This window comes from Lissotriton vulgaris, chromosome 11 (assembly GCF_964263255.1).
Source record: "Lissotriton vulgaris chromosome 11, aLisVul1.2, whole genome shotgun sequence".
NCBI lineage: Eukaryota > Metazoa > Chordata > Amphibia > Caudata > Salamandridae > Lissotriton > Lissotriton vulgaris.
Genome location: NC_141699.1, coordinates 403,899,340 through 403,916,935, shown reverse-complemented (window position 1 = coordinate 403,916,935; position 17,596 = coordinate 403,899,340). Strand labels below are relative to the sequence as shown.

Here is a 17,596-nt window from a genome sequence, read left to right as displayed (position 1 = left end):
GATTTTCAGGTGTATTCTGGCTTCAAACGGCAGCCAGTTCAGTGATTTGAAGTCCGGGGAAATGTGTGAGTGTTTTTTTGATCCAGTGATAAGTCTCGCTGCGGCGTTTAGAGAGGCTCTTATGGGTGCCGTAGTAGCTAGGGGGAGACCGCAGAGGGCGGTGCTGCCGTATTCTATTCGAGGTATGACTAGTGACTGTGCCGCAGTTTGGAAGTCTTTGGCTGGAAGGAAAGGTTTAAGTTTCCTAAGGGTGTTGATTTGGTAGTTTGCTCCCTTAGTTGCTTTGTTGATGTGTTCCTGCATGCTGAGATTGGTGTCAAGTGTTATGCCCAAAGATTTCGCTGAGTCCACGATGGTGGGTTGAACATTGAGTGCCGTTAGGTCTTTAAGCCACATTTGTGCGGTAGTGATCTTCGCGGGAGGTGAGATCAGGAGGAACTCTGTTTTAAGGGCATTGAGTTTGAGATGATTAGCGGCCAACCAAGATTGGGTGCTTCTGATCGTTGAGTTCAAGAGCGTGATGTCTTTGGGTGATTGTAGTTTGAGATAGAGTTGGGTGTCATCAGCATACATGTGGAAGTGTACATTGGATTCTTGCAGCAAGGTGGTGAGAGGTTCCATAACTAGGTTGAACAAAGTTGGGGATAGGGAGGATCCTTGTGGTACGCCTAGCGATATAGGTCTTGGTGCGGACATCAAGTTGTTGCTGTTGAATTTCTGCGACCTGTTATGCAGAAAGGAAGTGAACCATTTGAGCACAGTTCCAGATAGGCCCATTCTTGTGTTTAATAGCTCGAGTAAGTTCTCATGTTTGACGGTGTCAAATGCGGAGGAGAGATCAAGGAGGATGAGGAGGCAGGTATCGTTATGATCTAGGATTTGGAGGGCGTTGTCGATTATGTGAATCATGGCAGTTTCCGTACTGTGATTGGCTCGGAAGCCTGATTGATGAGAGTTGAGGAGATCAAATTGAGTAATATGTTTAGTCAATTGTATTTGTGCGCATTTTTCCAGCAATTTGGCAAGAGTCGGAATGTTGGTAATGGGGCGGTAGTTGTTTAGGTCAGAGGGGTCGGCTGTAGGTTTCTTTAGCAATGGTGTTACTTGTCCAACTTTGAGGGAGTCGGGAATGATCCCTTGTTGAAGTGAGCTGTTAATAATTTTGGTCCAGAGTGGAAGGAGCGACGGGGTAAGGACTTTTACAGCGTTAGCAGGAAGGGGGTCCGTGAGGTGATTGGATGGTTTCAGAGTGCTGAGCAGTTTGCCAATTTCTTCTTCCGTGTAGGTGACAAAGGTTGACCAGGTTGCATTGTTTTTTGGTTTAGTGGGTGTTATGCGGTGGGGTTTGGGATAGAGGCTTGCGTCCATGAGGAGATCATTCTTTATGTTGTCAGTTTTTTGGTTAAAGAAAGAGGCAAAGTCTTAGCAGGAGGGAGCTTTGCACATAGTGTTGAGAGGTTGGGGTTGTTCTTTGGTTTGTGTTCGGATAAGCTCAAACAGCTTTCTCGGACGATTTTTGGCTTGGTCGAGCTGACGGCTGAAGAAGTCTGATTTTGATCGTTTTATTTTCCTGAAGTAGGCATTTCTCTTTTTCTTCAGGTTTTTTAGGTTCAGTGCAGAGGGAGCTGATCTCCAGGAACGCTCTGCCAATCTCATGGCGCGTCTATCGTCATTGAAACTCCCGTCATACCAGGGATTGGAGATTTTTGTGGTGGCTTTTTTTAGCTGCAAGGGTGCGACTTCATTAATTATTGCGGTCATATTGTTAAGATAGTGATCAGTCAAGGATTGGACGTCCTTAACGCCAGCCGGAGGAAGTAGTAAGTTGTAGCTGTTGGGGGGCAGAGAGTTTGAGTTTAGTTTTTTCATGTCTCTTTTCCAGACTTTGGGCCTGGCGGATTGAATAGGGTTAAATTTAACTTTTTCATTGATGAAGAACGTGATAATATGATGGTCCGACCAGTCACAGGGTTGGATAGATTCGAGTTGGATAGAGGCCTCTTTGGAGATGAAAAGGTCGAGGATAGAGCCTTTCTCGTGTGTTGGACTGTTGCAAATTTGTGTAAGGTCAAGGGCGTTGAGGAAATTCTTCAGACCTTTTACGACCGCATCATTATGATCGTTCCAGTGGAGGTTGAAGTCCCCAAGGTATATTTGTGTGAGTTGCCGCCCGGAGTTGGTTGAGATCATGTCCATGATTTGTTGGGAGAAGGTGAGGTTGTCACCGGGTGGGTGGTAAACGCCGTGAAGAGTGCAGATCGGTTTGCCCTCACTGATAATATCTAGGCTGATGTATTCACAGGACGATGGGGAGGGTAGGGAAGGGGAAGATACTTTCAAGACAGAGAGGTTGCTCCTGTATATACATGCGATTCCGCCACCTTTTTTATTGCCAGACCTGTCAAGTCTAGTGATGAGGTAGTTGGGGTGAACCAGAATGTCCATTATAGGTGTAGAAGATTCTGTTAGCCATGTTTCAGTCATGATGATTAAGTCAAGATCCAATTTTAGGATGAGATCGGCGATAGCGGAGGAGTGTCTAGCGGCTGATCTGCAGTTTAGGAGAGTGCATTTGAGACGGGGTGTGTCGAGGGTGGAAGGGTGTTCTAGGGCGAGGGGAACTTTACTCAGTTTACTATGGATAGCGACTCTGTTGTTCAGTGTGGGGGGTCTAAGGGGATTGAAGTGAATCGTAGGTATGGCAGTGAGAGTGTCGGGTGTGTTGCTAAGGGGAGCTGAGTCATAGGAGCGGAGGAGGGTGATTGTGTCTAGGTCCGAGAGAGGGTTGCAGGAGCGATGGGGCGGTTTTCACGATTGTGAACAGGGATTGAGGTCCAGTGCGGTGGGAGTCGAGTGCGAGAGTTCGCCGTACGGGTGGAGGACCAGTTGGGAGGGGAGGTGATGGTGGAGACGCGTGAGTGGTGTCTGGGGTGTGTGCTGAGTAGTTGTTTGATGATGTGAATGTCTTGTTTGATCTGGTGGAGGGTGTTGGGTGGGGGGTGACTGGAGTGTGATAGACAGAGTAGTTGTTGTTTGATGATGTACATGTCTTCTTTGAGTTGGAGGAGGGAGGCCGTAATGTGGTCCACTTTGGGACATGTGTTGGAGGTGGGGATGGGAGGGTCAGGCGTGGATGACATAGGGGAGAGTTTGGTGGTGTGGATGAGAGTATTGGTGGTGGGCTTAGAGTGCAGGGTGGAGGATGGGCGTTTATTAGTGGTGAAGGGGGTGGAGGTTGGGTAGTGGGGGGTAAGACTGGGGGGGGTAGTGGGATTGTAGATGGTACTATTTTGAGAGGGTCGAGTTGAGATGATGGAGGTGGCGTGTTCTGTGTGATTAGTTAGTGGGAGGAAGTGGGGGCTGAGAATGGGTGGGGATAAAGGGTGGGGTTTGCCTTTGTGTGTGTCGGTCTGATGTTGATCTAGGATAGGCGGGATGCGGGTGGGAGCTGTGGTATCAGGGGTGAGAGGAACGGGGATGAGGGCTGGTGTGTAGGTGGAAGGGGTGGGGTGGTTGGTGTAAGAGGGAGAGAGATCTATGTCTGTGCTTGAGGGATGTGGGGTAGCTACGGTAGGTGGGAGAATGACTAAGGTGCCGGGAGTAGAGGGGTGGTGCATGTCTTTTTGGGTGGGAGCTGTGGTATCAGGGGTGGGAAAGGGGATGAGGGCTGGTGTGTGGGGGGAAGGGGTGAGGTGGTTGGTGTAAGAGGGTAAGTAATCTATGTCGGTGCTCAACGGGAGTAAGGTAGATACGGTAGGTGGGTGAGTGACTGGGGTGTCGGGAGTAAAGGGGAGGTGCATGTTGTTTTGGGGTTGGGCTGGGTTAGAATGAATGTGGTTTGAGGCTGTGGTGTCAGGGGTGACGGGAATGGGTGTGGTATGGGAGGGTGACAAGGTGAGGTTGTAGGGGGGGAGGGGGTACCGCTGGAATGTGTGGGTGAGGGATCTTTGTCTGTAAATGTGGAGTGCGAGGTAGCTACATTAGGTGGGTGAATGTCTAAGGTGCCGGGGGTGGAGGGAAGGTGCGTGTCGTTTTGTGGTTGAGCTAGGTTAGAAGGGTTGTGGTTGGGGGCTGTGAATTCAGGGGTGATAGGCCTGCGGGTGCTATGAGTGGGGGTCCGATGACTGGTGAGGTGCTGTTTGAACGTGGGGAACAGGTTGTCTAGTAGTTCCAGGTTCTTGTCTGTGGATTGAATTAGGATAATCCCGTTATTGTATATAGTGATGGTTGTTCTGCCCGGGAAGAGTTGTGATGGAGTGATGGAAAGTTTTAGGCCATGCGCGAAATTCCTGGAGGTGGAGACGGTGAGTAAGGTGCGGAACGTGTTTCTCCATTGGGCTCTGCGTGTGGTGTGGAAGATAATATCAATGTTCAGTGAACCATTGACTGGTGAGAAGTAGGTGTCTGCACACGGAGTTTCAGGGTGGGACCTCAGGAAGTTGTGTTTAAAGCGTTTAGCGGCTTTTTTAGTGAGTGAGGGTGGGTAGTTGATTTTATATGTGTGTTTGCCGACGGGTTCCATGATGGGAGGACAGTCTAGGTAGGTGTAGGAGGGAGAGTGTAGGAGGGAGGGTGCACTGTCCTAAACAGTTGCGTGGGCCTAAAGTGATACTAGTGCGTTCACAGTAATGCTATGCGCAGAGTACAGCCGCAGACAAAAATAGTGAGATAATTGGGAGTGACACTAGTGAGCTGCCAAGGTATTTGAGGTAGTAGTTGGTGCGTACAAGATTAACTGACACTAGTGAGTTGCCAAGGTAATTGAGGTAGTACTCGGTGCATACAAGATTAACACTTGAGATGGGTGCGAGTTGCACAAGTATAGGTACATACATATAAGTACATTTTAGGAATAGGGGTGAATTCGATGTAGGTTATAAACAAGTGCAGAACAAGTAGCAATATAATACTGACAAATACTGGAATAAAACACTGAGCAAACCGTAATAATATCTATCGAAGGTGACAATAGTGAATAGTCAAAGATATGTAGGGTACAGGAGTCTGTGACAGAGTACCATTGCACACACAACTTATATGAATCAACAAGTGACATTAGTGAGCAGCAACGAAAAATATATGAGGTATAAAATATGAAATATAGCACTGAGAAAAATACTTGAATAAGATAAAATAAAATAACTGTGCAGACCATAAAGAATATCTAAATCGAAGGTGCCAATAGTGAGTAGTCAAAAATATGTAAGGTACAGTGACAGAATACAATTGCACACATAGATTAAATGACACAGATTAAATGGCACAACAAGTGGCATTAGCGAGCAGCAAAAGAAAAATATATGAGGTAGCAAACGGTGCATTACCGGTGACGATAAAGTGGGACGTGCAAGATACAGTTAGGAATATATAGAATATAATGCTACTGTACGAGGCATTAATATATGGGTAGCAATTGCAATTGGTGCAGAAAAAGTGAAGTGTGCTGGATACAATCAGGAATAAAATAATACATATCACTGTGAAAAAGCAGACTATCTAAATCCGACGTGAAAAACGTACAGCTGTGAAAATTGTGCACCCGATAAAAAGTAGTCTGAGAGTCTAAGAGGCCTTAGGTCTTTAAGGTCGATGGTAGAAATGACTAGACCATGATGGTCTCCCCAAGATAGACAAGCTAAGATGGCCGAACCGATGGGGGAGAAAGAAATATTGGTCCTTTGTCTGTTGTTGTTACTTTGGGCTCAGAGCAGGACCATTTCACTTTCTATTCAGGCAGGCATTGCTCATAGCTTGCTGGTGTGTAAAAGTGGGGGAGTTAGAGCTGTGGAGCCTCGTGGACATCAAAGGTACTAGCGAGGATTTATTTCTACAGATTTATGGCCCCATGTTGCTCAAGGAGGTAGCTTACGAATGTGAGCAGTTTAATGGCCCCAGCCATTTTGTACAAAGGAGGTAGTCTCAAAAATGTGCACAGGTGGGTGGGGTGGGATAAATACCTTATGCCTCCAATCGATGTTCCAAACCTGTATTTCCCTGGGAGGTGGGGGGCTCAATGACACATATCCACTCCCGGGTGGGGGCGGCTCATGTCGGTCCTCCAGCTCTTGTTTGGTCCCAGAGCCCAGTTCAGCAGATCCCAAGCGCCTCTGTACCTTCCCATCCGTTTCGTTTCCCGGTGCTTCCGGGAGCCGGCTCCACTCAACCGGCGTCCTTCCTGGTTCCGCATCCAACCTCCTATGCTGTGGTGCGGGCGGGAGGGGGTGTCCGCCGACGTCCTCCGGCCAGTCCAGGCACCGCAAACAGCAGCCTGCGCCTTGGAGCGGGTGGGAGGGGGGCCACTCACCGGTGCAGCCGATCGTACACGGCGGTAGTAGAACTCCGGTGCAGCCGATCATACACGGCGGTAGTCAGAACTCCTCGCGGGGTCATTCGAGATGGTGGTTTCCTGGCTTCAGAGTCAGAGTTATGCGTTCCACTGCGGCGGCCATTTTTGGAATTGCACGATTCGGTGGAACGCACGCCGGGTTTGATGCTATTCTTCTTTATTTGCCAAGTAGCCGGCGCTGGTCACCAACTACAAAGTCCAGGGCTTCTGGGCGGCGATCCTCCAGAGGCTCGAGGCTCGACCAGCGCTGGAGCCCATCTGTAGATCTACTGCTCCGATGCAGGGGTGGGGGAGGGGGTCAGCTTCAGGTCGCTCCACAACCCACCTTGGGCACGGGACTCGACGATGGCAAGAGCCCTTTGCGTGATCACAATCGTGCTGGGGGAGCCTCAAAGCGACGCATCAGAGTGCCGATTCTCCGCAGGCTCGGGCATCGAGGCTCGGGGCATCCGGTTCCCGTGTTCAGCAGACGTCCGTTGGGAGAGGTGATGTCTCCAGCTGACCCAGGCTGCGACGGGTGGCTCCAGCCTTCCACCGGACAGGTATGAGGAAATAAAAAATTACTGGTTACTCCTGTTACTCTTACGAATTCGGTTCCGCGGAGCAGAGGGCGCTGACAGGGATAAAACCCTCTAGAGGGATCCCAAACACCAGGAGCTCTTAGCAGGCTCCTGCTCCGGTGGCCATCTTGGCCTGATTAAAAAGTAGTGGGGATAATGGGCACCCCTGTCTAGTTCCTCTAGAGATGTTACATTTCTTAGATAGCCTCCCATTTATTAATATTTTGGCTGAGGGGGCTTTATATAGCTGTGTTATGGCCCTACAACATTTTTCCCCCAGGTTGGATAATCTCAAATTTCCTGCAAATAACACCAGTTAACCCGATCAAAAGCCTTAGTTGCATCCACTGTGATAACTGCTAATGGATCATTATCTACCGAGGCTAAGTCAATAGCGCCTATTAGACTGTGTTAGATCTCTAATACTCCTACCTCCCACAAGCCCTTTTTGATCTTCATGAAGGAGTGCTCCCACCACCCCATTTAATTTATCGGCTAATATTTTCGAATAGATCTTATAGTCCGAATTTAAAAGTGAAATGGGCCTGTAAGAGTCACAACAGTCTGGTGGTTTATCTGGTTTTAGTATCAGTGTGACAGTGGCTTCATTCCATGAGGGGGGGGATCTCTTCACCCTTTTCAAATATTGCAAAAAACTATTTCCTTAAAGCCGGAGCTAGATATTTCTCTACTTTTTTCGTAAATTTCCATAGGGAAACCATGTAGGCCTGCTGCCTTACTTGATTTCCCTAATTTAATGGCCTTCTTTATTTCTTCCTCCGTTAACTCCCCATTAATATCCTCCTTTTGAGACTCAGTTATTTTATGTGGAAGCTCGTGATCTAGCCATTCGGATATCTCGGCCCCTGTTTTACTTAGATCTTCTGTGTATACTCCCTCAAAATATTTTAATATAGTGTTCTCTATTCTATCCCCTCTTTTATTGGGCCACCAGCTATCTCCTAATTTAGCAGTTTTATAAAGATTCTCGCCTGATCACTTTTTGTCTTCCATGCAAGCAATTTCCCACACCCCTCCCCATAGTTGAAGTGTGCCAGTTTGCCAGCATGCCATCTTTCTTGTAGCCGCCCTTCTACAGGAGCTAACAGATTCGTTTTATGAGTCTGAATACATGATTGTCCCTCCTCACATCCTATTTCATTGTATTGTCCCTCCTCACATCCTATTTCATTGTATTGTATCTTTTGCTCCAAGCTTTGTTTCTTTTTTCTAAATCTAGAATTTCCGCCTTCCTCTGTCTATTTTTATACAATTGCAATGATGTAATTTTGCCTCTTAGAAAGGCCTTATATGTATCCCAGACTATTCCAATAGGGGCACTTCCCAAGTTATTATCAAAGAATTCCTGGAATCCAGACCTAGTTTATCCATTATGACCTCATCCAATAATATGGTGCGATCCATAGTCCATCTCCGTTGTACTCCCATACTTAGCGGGAGCAAGATCAAAGTTATGGCAGATGGTCGGACATATTCGCACCAACATGATTTACGTCACCAACCTGATACTTTATACTTTGATTCCCTAGAAATAGATCTATTCTGGACTGATGACCATATTTTTGTTATTAAAAGTAAAACTCTTTAGAGATCCCTTCTTTTCTCTCCAAATATCACACCATCCTAAGCTCTTAATTGACTGTATTATTAGTGATCTTGACGTATTATGTGTTATGCTTCTACTTTTAGTGGATCGATCTAGACTTCCATCTAAAACCACATTAAAATCCCCTGCCATTATGACCGGATCAGGAAAGTCTAGCAGTTCTGAGAGTAGTTGACCAAATGGCTTAGGGGCGTCAATGTTAGGCCCATAATACCCAACCACTGTATATAACTGATTATAACATTTTATCTTTACGATCACCCACCTACCTGTCTTATCCACTCTGCTTTCCATAACCTCAATCTGAGAATTGACTTTTATCAATACCGCCACCCCTCTTATAGTGAGTTGCTGCTCAGTGCATATCAGATTTTGCACCCATTTCCTTTTCTCAAACTACTCTCTAGTCTCATTACAGGTTAGGTGCGTCTCTTGGAGCAAAATAATGTGAGCTGGAGCATCTTTTAAATACTGCAAGATCGTCTCCCGCCTGTGAGACCCTCCACATGATAGAAATTCTATATGTGGCTTCTGGTTGCCTGTCATTTCCTTTTTATTCCGACTGACTCCATTGCAACCTGGGTTACGATGTATATAGAGGACAAACCTTTTCGTTGGGTTAATTTTATACTCCATCTTTGTATTCTCTCTACCTTCCTTAATTGATTCCCCATTCTCCTGTGTATGTTGTGATAATGTATACCATTACCACACTTGTACAGTTTGTTTTTCTACCTTAAGACGAGAACTCTGTGTTGGGTTGTTCTCTAGAATGTGTTATCAGAAGAGAGGCTGGTAAATCTTTAGCGTGAAGGCAGTCGGCAGAAGCTTGCCAGGGTTGTATGAATAAACCTTGGTGGAAACTACCCCTTGTAGGAGTCTTCATTACTCCTCCCTTCATCTCACCTATCCCTTCTATATCTTCTAGTGCTCTAAGACATTTTCTCCCACCTCTTTCCCCATCAGGCAATACGATAGGCTTAGTGGTATGCCTGATGGGAAAGGGGTGCTTCGCTCCTTCCACTCTTTTCATATTCCCTTACTCTATCACATTGAATCCATTTTCTGCTTCTCTAGTTGCTTTGGCCAGTAACAGCACTTCTTCCACACTTTGCTTCACACTCAGAACTCCAATCATCTCCTTGCTGTAATTTACTGAATGGCTCCATGATTGTCCATGTTCAGTTCATACAAAACAGAAATACCTACCACTTCACATGGCTGAAACTCTCTACCACTCTTCCCATCCCGACCTCTGCACTGTGCTCATATTGCTCTCTCTTCTTTGAACCACTGGCAGGCAATATCTGTATCTCTCTTTCCATGTTTGTGCCCTCTTTCAAAGAAATGCCCTACCATTTAAACTCAATGTGATATCCACGCTAACAACTTTAAAAATCACTCTAAAATCTCACCTCCAGTATGCCTCACCCATTCTGACGTCACATACCTAATCCTAAATTCTCTTCCTCACCCCATTGAATGGCCCATAATTCCTGTTATTGTTTATAATCTTCCTCTTGTTCTACCCTATCACTCCTGAATGTATTGTGTTTCAAATTTGTATTATAATTATGGACCTACTTCTGTGTTTGTGGTTTCCTTTTTTGTTTTACTGTAACTTTTCCTTGTTCGTTCAATAACTGTTTTAGGTAACCATTCAAGCCCGTTGTATCTGTGTCCAGATGGCTTACTATGTACAAATTTTCTTGCATTAGTAATACTATTTGCAAATACACCCAAGCCAAACGCAATCCTGCCTCGCAACATGTCATTTTTGGGAATCATCCAAAGCATAGGGCTGTAGTTATTGGAGTATAAATAGCATGTTTGTTTTATTCATAGTGCAACCGTGTAACCTCTGATCCTTTAGTCACTTCATTCATGCGACCCACTGTCCATCCCCACATTCGGCTTCTATATTGAACTGCGCTTAAAATTTCAAGAGCATTTTGGGTGTAGTGTGGGGAAGTTTAAGACTGAGGGGGCATTTCACTGCCCTGCTTCTGCTCAGTTTGGTTAAGTGCAATTGCATTTGCTCTCATACTCTCCTGGTTTTACTGACTGCTCCATGTATATGATTGAAGTGGCACTGAAGGAACAGGAGTACCATAGATACTAAGGTGAATATTGTGTATTTTTTCGAGAACCAGACCTTGGGCTGTTATTATACACTTGTCAAGTCTATGCACATTTGAATCCCCCAACAAGGCAGGGATATCGAACAATGGAATGTGTGCATGTGCTAAATTCTTTGTTGCATGTGCTCCTAATCCTAATCCTGCTTTGAAGGGCTGCTATTCACATTAGTTTATATGTGCATGCCACCTCATGTTCTAATGTGTGCCTCCTTGTAGACCAGGAAAGCATGTCTCTGGCCTGGATGTGTGCCTCATCACTGTATTTCATGCATGCCCAAGTCTGTATTTTGTGCTCTTTTTGTGTGAAATGTCTATAATTCATTACGTATGCCTTGTGTGTCCATCCTGCCATGTTTGTCGCTGCTTTTTTGTCCTCCAGGGAAATTGCGAAGTCCCTTCTTGCAGAAGCAGAGCAGCTATCCTGAGCCCACCGCCTCGCCTGTGAGTCCAGCTGTCCGGCAGGTGCCACCTGTCACAAAAGGTGCAGCTCCCTGTTTCATACAGTGGTCCCAGGACTAAACACATGGTGTTACACCATGATCATCCGCCTCATGTCACTGACCTTGTACAATTAGTGTCTGTTATTCCTTGTACACATGGATGGTTTGATTCATTCCCCCATGTCACTGACATCTTGCAGTTCATGCCACCTCTTCCACGCATAACTGATCTTTTACACTCTCAGTTCCGTACATTGTATAACTTTCTTGCCTACAGTAGGGGAAGATTGAATCTTCATCCCAAAGGAACTTAGCTCCCACTGCTTATAAAGTAGAGCGGTAAGAAGCTCTGCCCATGGTAATATCTCTCCAATGACTAGTGGAGCAAAAATAGTTATTTTGACGTTAATGGGGAGAAATTCTACCTTCAGCTAAAGGTAATGTAAATATAACTGAATTGTCTCCGCTTCAATGGATGTGTCCCCTCATGGCGAAGGCAAATTGGGGATCATTGAAAGAGTAAGTGTGGTCCCTGATTCCCACAAGGAACAATCACACTGGGGTTCATTGGAATAGATGAAGTCGTTAAGATTACTAATGTGTTGCTGAAAAGCTCAATTGATTTCCACTCCACCCTCCCAGATGAATATGAGGTGCAGCCCATGAAGCCCCCAGGCCGGATCCCACAGCAACAGGAGGAGGAGGACCTGTATGAGGAACCCCCGGAGCCAACACAAAAAGGTCACTAAATACAAAGCCTTATCTCCAGTCCTATTAAATAACCATGTTTTTCAGCTCCTTCATGCAAATTATTGGTGCCTCTTGGTTTTGCACTGAGGCAAGAGACCCATGGGACATGTACTTCTGACATAGGGCACCCAGGTACTTAGTTTGAAATTCTTATCTCTAATCTTTCAAGATGTCGTGAGAGAGCCCCACATTTCAGGAGGTGATATGGATGTCCACTAGATTTAACCAGGTGTATCCTTAACTACCCTTGCCTAGACCTTTAATATTCTTTACACTGCTCGTATTACCCCTTGTCTCTAGAGGTAGGCAGGAAAAGCAATTACCCATGCTCTATGAGCCATGCTTACTTCATATCCACTTAGCCTGTTCCTTAACTCCTCAGCAGCTAATTGCAAGCTGTAGTGGAGCATAGGTACAGAATGTAACTCCCTGATCTCATTTCCAATTCCCCTGAAATCAACGTCCTTTAGGCTTGAGAAATGAACCACGTTGCTAATCTAGTGGCAGGCCCGCCGGAGATGAACCTTGGGGTGTAGCTTTGACTGATCATTCCTCATAAAAGTATCCCACAAAGGTTGTCCTTATCGATTTTAAAGAGTTTCTTAGTCATCAGGAAAGGTGTGGTCAAAACGAAATGATAAAACAATGTAAAGTAACCATATTTAACTAAAATAGTAAAAATCATTTAACAAGTGGTGTCCCATGCTGTTCTAGCTGGCACACAGTAAATGGTCCCTTACGCAATGTATCGCAAGAATTAATTTTTGTACAGGACAATCAAGTAGATGGATATCTTTAAAGAAAGACATGGGTCTGGTTACAATCTATACAGCTGTTTATGCCACTGAACTAAGCAATAAAACAATAGAAAAAGACAAAAAGCATCATTTAGGGGTTGGTAGAACAGGATAATGCTGCAAATGAGCCAGTCCCCTTTCCACCAGACCTGTGGTACCCTCTCCTCATTTAGAGTGGGTGGTAACAATTAAACTTTCAAAGTTTGCTCTGCCATCAGAACTTAGTTAAACACTACAAACTAAGGGGTCTATTAGGATGGCAGGCGGACTCCCGCCGCCCTAGCTGTGCTGGGACCGGCTGCCAGTGGTGCGGGGGTCCTGGACCGCCAATTAGGATGCCACCGCCGCAGTGGCATTCCGTATATATTACATTGTGGCGAGCGGTGCTGTAAGCAGCACCCGCCACAATGCAATATATGCATGTTGTGCATTGGCGTGCACAACGTGACAGGCACCCTGCGGTGCCTGCCACCTTGTGCATGCCAATGTTGGGGGGTACCATGGGTACACCCCCAAGTGCTGCCCCCCACCCCCCCTGGGGTCCCCAAAGAAAACTCTGCATGCCTTTCTATGGTGGAGTCTCTGCCATGGAAAGGCATTGAAAATGCCTCATCATGATATGGATGGCAGTACCTGCAAGGGACCGCCTCCATGTTATGGGCCTTTTCCGCCCGGTAGGCAATCGTCTCGATTGCCTATCTGCAGAAAAGCGGCGAACGGTCTTTCCGTCCGCCGCGGTACCCCCCGCCGTGCTAATGTGGTGGGGGTTAAAAGGCCGTCTGGCGGAGTGATTTGGCGGGCGAATCGCCACTGCCGGTAGGGCGGTGGCGATCCACCTGCTATCCTAATAGACCCCTAAATGCTGAAAAATAAAGTAACACAAACCCAATCACAAATATAGTAAACTGAACTTAGTAGTACCACCAGATTCTCTCACAAATTCCCGGTGCTGTCACAAATGAAATACCTCTGGCAGCCAGAGAGCTTCAAGAACTGCTTCATCACATGCAGGCTTGAGGCAAACATAAAAACTGTCATCCTAAGTAGCTAAAAGAAACTTCTTCAAGGCTGACCCAATGCCTAACATAGACATTTGACTGAATCTAGTCTACAAAAAAAAACGAGCCGAAGAGGAAATGCACTAGCTAAGCAAACTAATTGCACAACCCATCTTGGATGTATTAAGGCAAATTTGGCAAGTTGCCCATCTAGTATAGAGCATGAATTTATAGTTTGTACAAACCCACTCCATTTCATAGGAAATCGCACATTAATAAAGTGCAAACAGGCAAATCAATCAATCCATACAGGAAGAAGGTAGCAAACATGTTTCAGGTAGACTTAGCCAGCTAATCTTTTTAATTTTTGAACTGTTATTTGCTCTGTTGACTCTGCAAGAGGGTTCCTGCTTATGTAATTAAAATGCTCTGTTCATGCCCCTAAAGGAACACCTTTCAAAAACCCTAAGAGCAAGATTTCTTCGTTCACGAACGTGTCCGTGCAGTCTTCATTCTGATTAGCGCCTTCATATCCTTCAAAGGAGCCTGATTCCGTCTGAGCAGCCAGATGCAGCTCAAAAGTAACATAATTTTACTGCTTACAGTAGAAAAGGAAAGAATTTGTAATTCTTACTATGTGGAGAAGTCAAACCTATGACTCCTTCAAAGTAGAGATGTTGGAGCTGCTGCTCAGATAAAAGCGTTGTATTGAAGTCAGATCAGCAGCATGAGACGATAAACTTCTTACTACTTACACAGAAGAGAGGAACAACTATATATAAAGGGAGCAGGTATTATTCTATGTAAAGTGATTTAGCCATATTAGCAGTTCAAGATAACAGAGCTCCTGCTGCTTATAAAGCAAAAATGTCAGAATGGCAGCTTTGGATGTAGAAGCGAGTCTTCGATGAGAGGGGCCAGAATGGCAGCAGAAGGTATCCAAGGTCTCCTTACTCAGAGGTGAGAGGTCAGAACTCCAACCTTTGATCACAAACTGCTTTAAGTGAACTACTACTAAGAGAAGATGAATGCCATAGTGGCACCACTGGGTAACTGAGAATCGGCCAGCTGCTCTCTTTTCTGACTTCTGTGAGTTAAATAGTCACTGCTTTGCGGTAATAGAGTGGTAAGTAATGAAAAATCAATTATCAAGCCAGTCTGTAGAATAAAGACAGAACTGTTGTGTAGGGATGACTAAATAAAATGAACTGACATGCCCCTTAAACTCATACTGATTTCCACCCCCCACCTTCCCCAGATGAATATGTGGTGAATCCTGTGAAGCCTGCAGCCCGGATCCCACAGCCACAGCATCAACAAGAAGATGAAGATGACCTGTATGAGGAGCCACCGGACCTACCCAGAAAAGGTTGCACTAGTTTCAAAGCCACACTGCAGTCTCTCAAATATCCATGTTTCTTCCTTCTTTTTAAAATGTAAATGGTTTGCTGCAAGATCCAAGGTTGTGCAAGGAGAGAAAAGTTCCACCCAACGCGCTGTCAGTGAAAGTATTCTTTCCTTTTAACTTACCCTTTCTCCACTGTCACTGTCCTAAAATGATGATCTTCCTGTAAGAACTCCAGCCACAAGGGGATCAGAAGACCTGCTTCTCTCTGCTAATCTAAAAACAAAATTCTGATAAAAGTTGTGCAGTGAAAATGTGAATTTTCTCCCATCCCTAAGATAAAACCTTTTTGCATTGAGACTTGTTACTGAAACGATGTTTAGAAGGCTCACTGATGGTAGGACCAACAGGCTTGACACGCTAACTAGATTGGCACCATGCAACTGTGCACCTAGTAAAGGTATACCACAAATCAAACTCTTCTGTTATCAAACTACCTAATGGACTGTGAATGTAATGCTGTTCTTACCTACACTCCTAACATTCTGCTTGAAGGCCTAAACCCCTTCAGGAACTGCAGAGATCTTTCTTTCTATGTTCCACATGGCTGGTCTAGAGCTGTTGCACCAACCCAGTCATGGAGCATGTCATCTCCTTGATACTTTTGTTTATACAGGCAGGTTCCATCCACTTAATTTCATATTACTCCAGTGTTTCGATCCAATCATTTTTGTGTATCGATTGAAATGATCAATCCTCCTTACCCTCTAACCAATAAAATAATTGTGTTGCACACCAAGGCTTCCATAAATAAGCAAAACCTTGACACAGCTCATTTTCATGTTTATTTGCAGATGTATTTTTTGAGCTGGCATTCTTTTGATTCTGTATCTTTAATCTCCAATTTTAACCAAAAAATATTTCAAACTCTATAGATTTTTTTTATCCCACTTCAGTTCCTTATCACCAACCTCCCCACTTTACATTCATGTGGTCTTTGGTTTTCCACAGATTTGCTAAACCCCAAAATTCAAATTAGACGCACTGAATGAGCGTGACCGATAAATGACTCCCAGGAATTACAGGACCATTAGTGGTCTAAACAATCTGAATATTTCTGTAGTAAAGTACACCAGAAATAAGGAATCCAGACTTCGTAAGTGGTAGAAAATTAAGAAAGTTTTATTCCAGAGAAAGGACTTCAACCTCCAACTACAGTCTTTTCCTCCTCCGCTTCATCTGTCAGTTGCCAGTGGAATACAGAACATAGAACCTAGAGCATGAGCCATAGCCAGATACCACAATTTCCTTGCCTTAAAAGAAGCATAAAGAGCCTTCTATAACAACCATATTACCCAAGCTTTAAAACTCCTCTAAAGCCCTCTTTTGCTGCACAGATTACCAATCCACACTGCCGCCATTCTCTTTTTAACCCCTCACAAAAACTATATGACCAGCATCTCTGTTTTTTTGGCATAAGATTGAAATAATTCGCTCCCCATCTGATTCAGAGCAAACATTGCTTTCCCTGGATCCTCTAGAATAGGGGACCAATGATTCAATCCGAACCATTGGCTGCTGTAGCAGATCAGGCCTAATAGATATTCTATTGGCATAAACCATCTGGGTCTCCCTTTGACCCATGCCCTACACCTGTGATACATAACGCCAAAACTGCTCTGGCTCCTTCCTTGACTAAGTCTCTTTTTAACTCCGCTCACTGTCTACAAGGACTCCCTACTGGTTAGGAAAATAGCATTCATTGCTCTTGCTAAAAGACAGGCCTAATCTGGATCCATTAGTAATATCAAACTTGAAACCTATTTCCCTGCTCCTGCTCCCTTTCCTCGTCAAATGTCTAGAAAAAGTGGTGGCATCCCATCTTCAGTGCTTCTTGAAGTCTCACAACTAGCTGAAAACTTCTCAAGCAGGATTCTGTTGAGGTGATAGTATTGAACTGGTACTACTATCCACGCTAAATGTTCTAGGAATGGAAGTAGACGGGGGTAGCTTTGGGGTACCCATTCTCATCAGTTTGTGATCTGAATTCAGCGCTAACAAGTATACCCTCTTAAACACACTTTTCTTCCTTCTTTACCAGGGAACAGATATTAACTGGTTCATCATCCTTTATTTCTGAAAGAACAGTCTTTGTGTTAATTGTTCTCATCCTCATTCCCCCTGAGTTGCTGTGTCCATCGGGGCCATTCTTTCACCCATGTTTTTTAACATACACGTTACCGTTGGCCAATCAACTTCAGTAAATGTGTGTAAAATTTTATGTGTACGCAAATGATACTCAACCTGTCTTCAGCTTGTAACGACTGACATTCTGATCAGTGGGCAGATGTAATTGTTTTGTCACATGTTGGTACATTGCAGTAGGTTACATCACAGTAATCACATTCTGATTATCTTCTTTACATTGAAGCTTAGATGGCAAGTATTATTTCAAACCCTTTTTATATAAACATTGTGTATGTTATTGTGTGTATTAGCACTGGAAAAACAAAGATTAAAGTGAAGTTATAAATATAAAATTTTGGCTTGGATACCCTAGAAATTCACTGAAAGCAGATTTATTAGGTAGGT

At 44.8% G+C, this 17,596-nt stretch overlaps 1 protein-coding gene across 3 annotated transcripts in view; it reads left to right on the top strand.

The window, feature by feature from the left end:
• DBNL (drebrin like) overlaps nt 1-17,596 on the top strand; it is a 150,905-nt gene that overhangs the window by 90,581 nt on the left and 42,728 nt on the right. Inside the window, exons 11-13 of one of the 3 annotated variants that reach the window (XM_086943447.1) lie at nt 11,054-11,155; nt 11,757-11,855; nt 14,918-15,028. In XM_086943447.1, the coding sequence (XP_086799573.1) occupies nt 11,054-11,155; nt 11,757-11,855; nt 14,918-15,028 (312 nt within the window). The remainder of the gene's footprint in view (nt 1-11,053; nt 11,156-11,756; nt 11,856-14,917; nt 15,029-17,596) is intronic. The other 2 variants (XM_086943448.1, XM_086943449.1) reach the window with 2 other exon arrangements.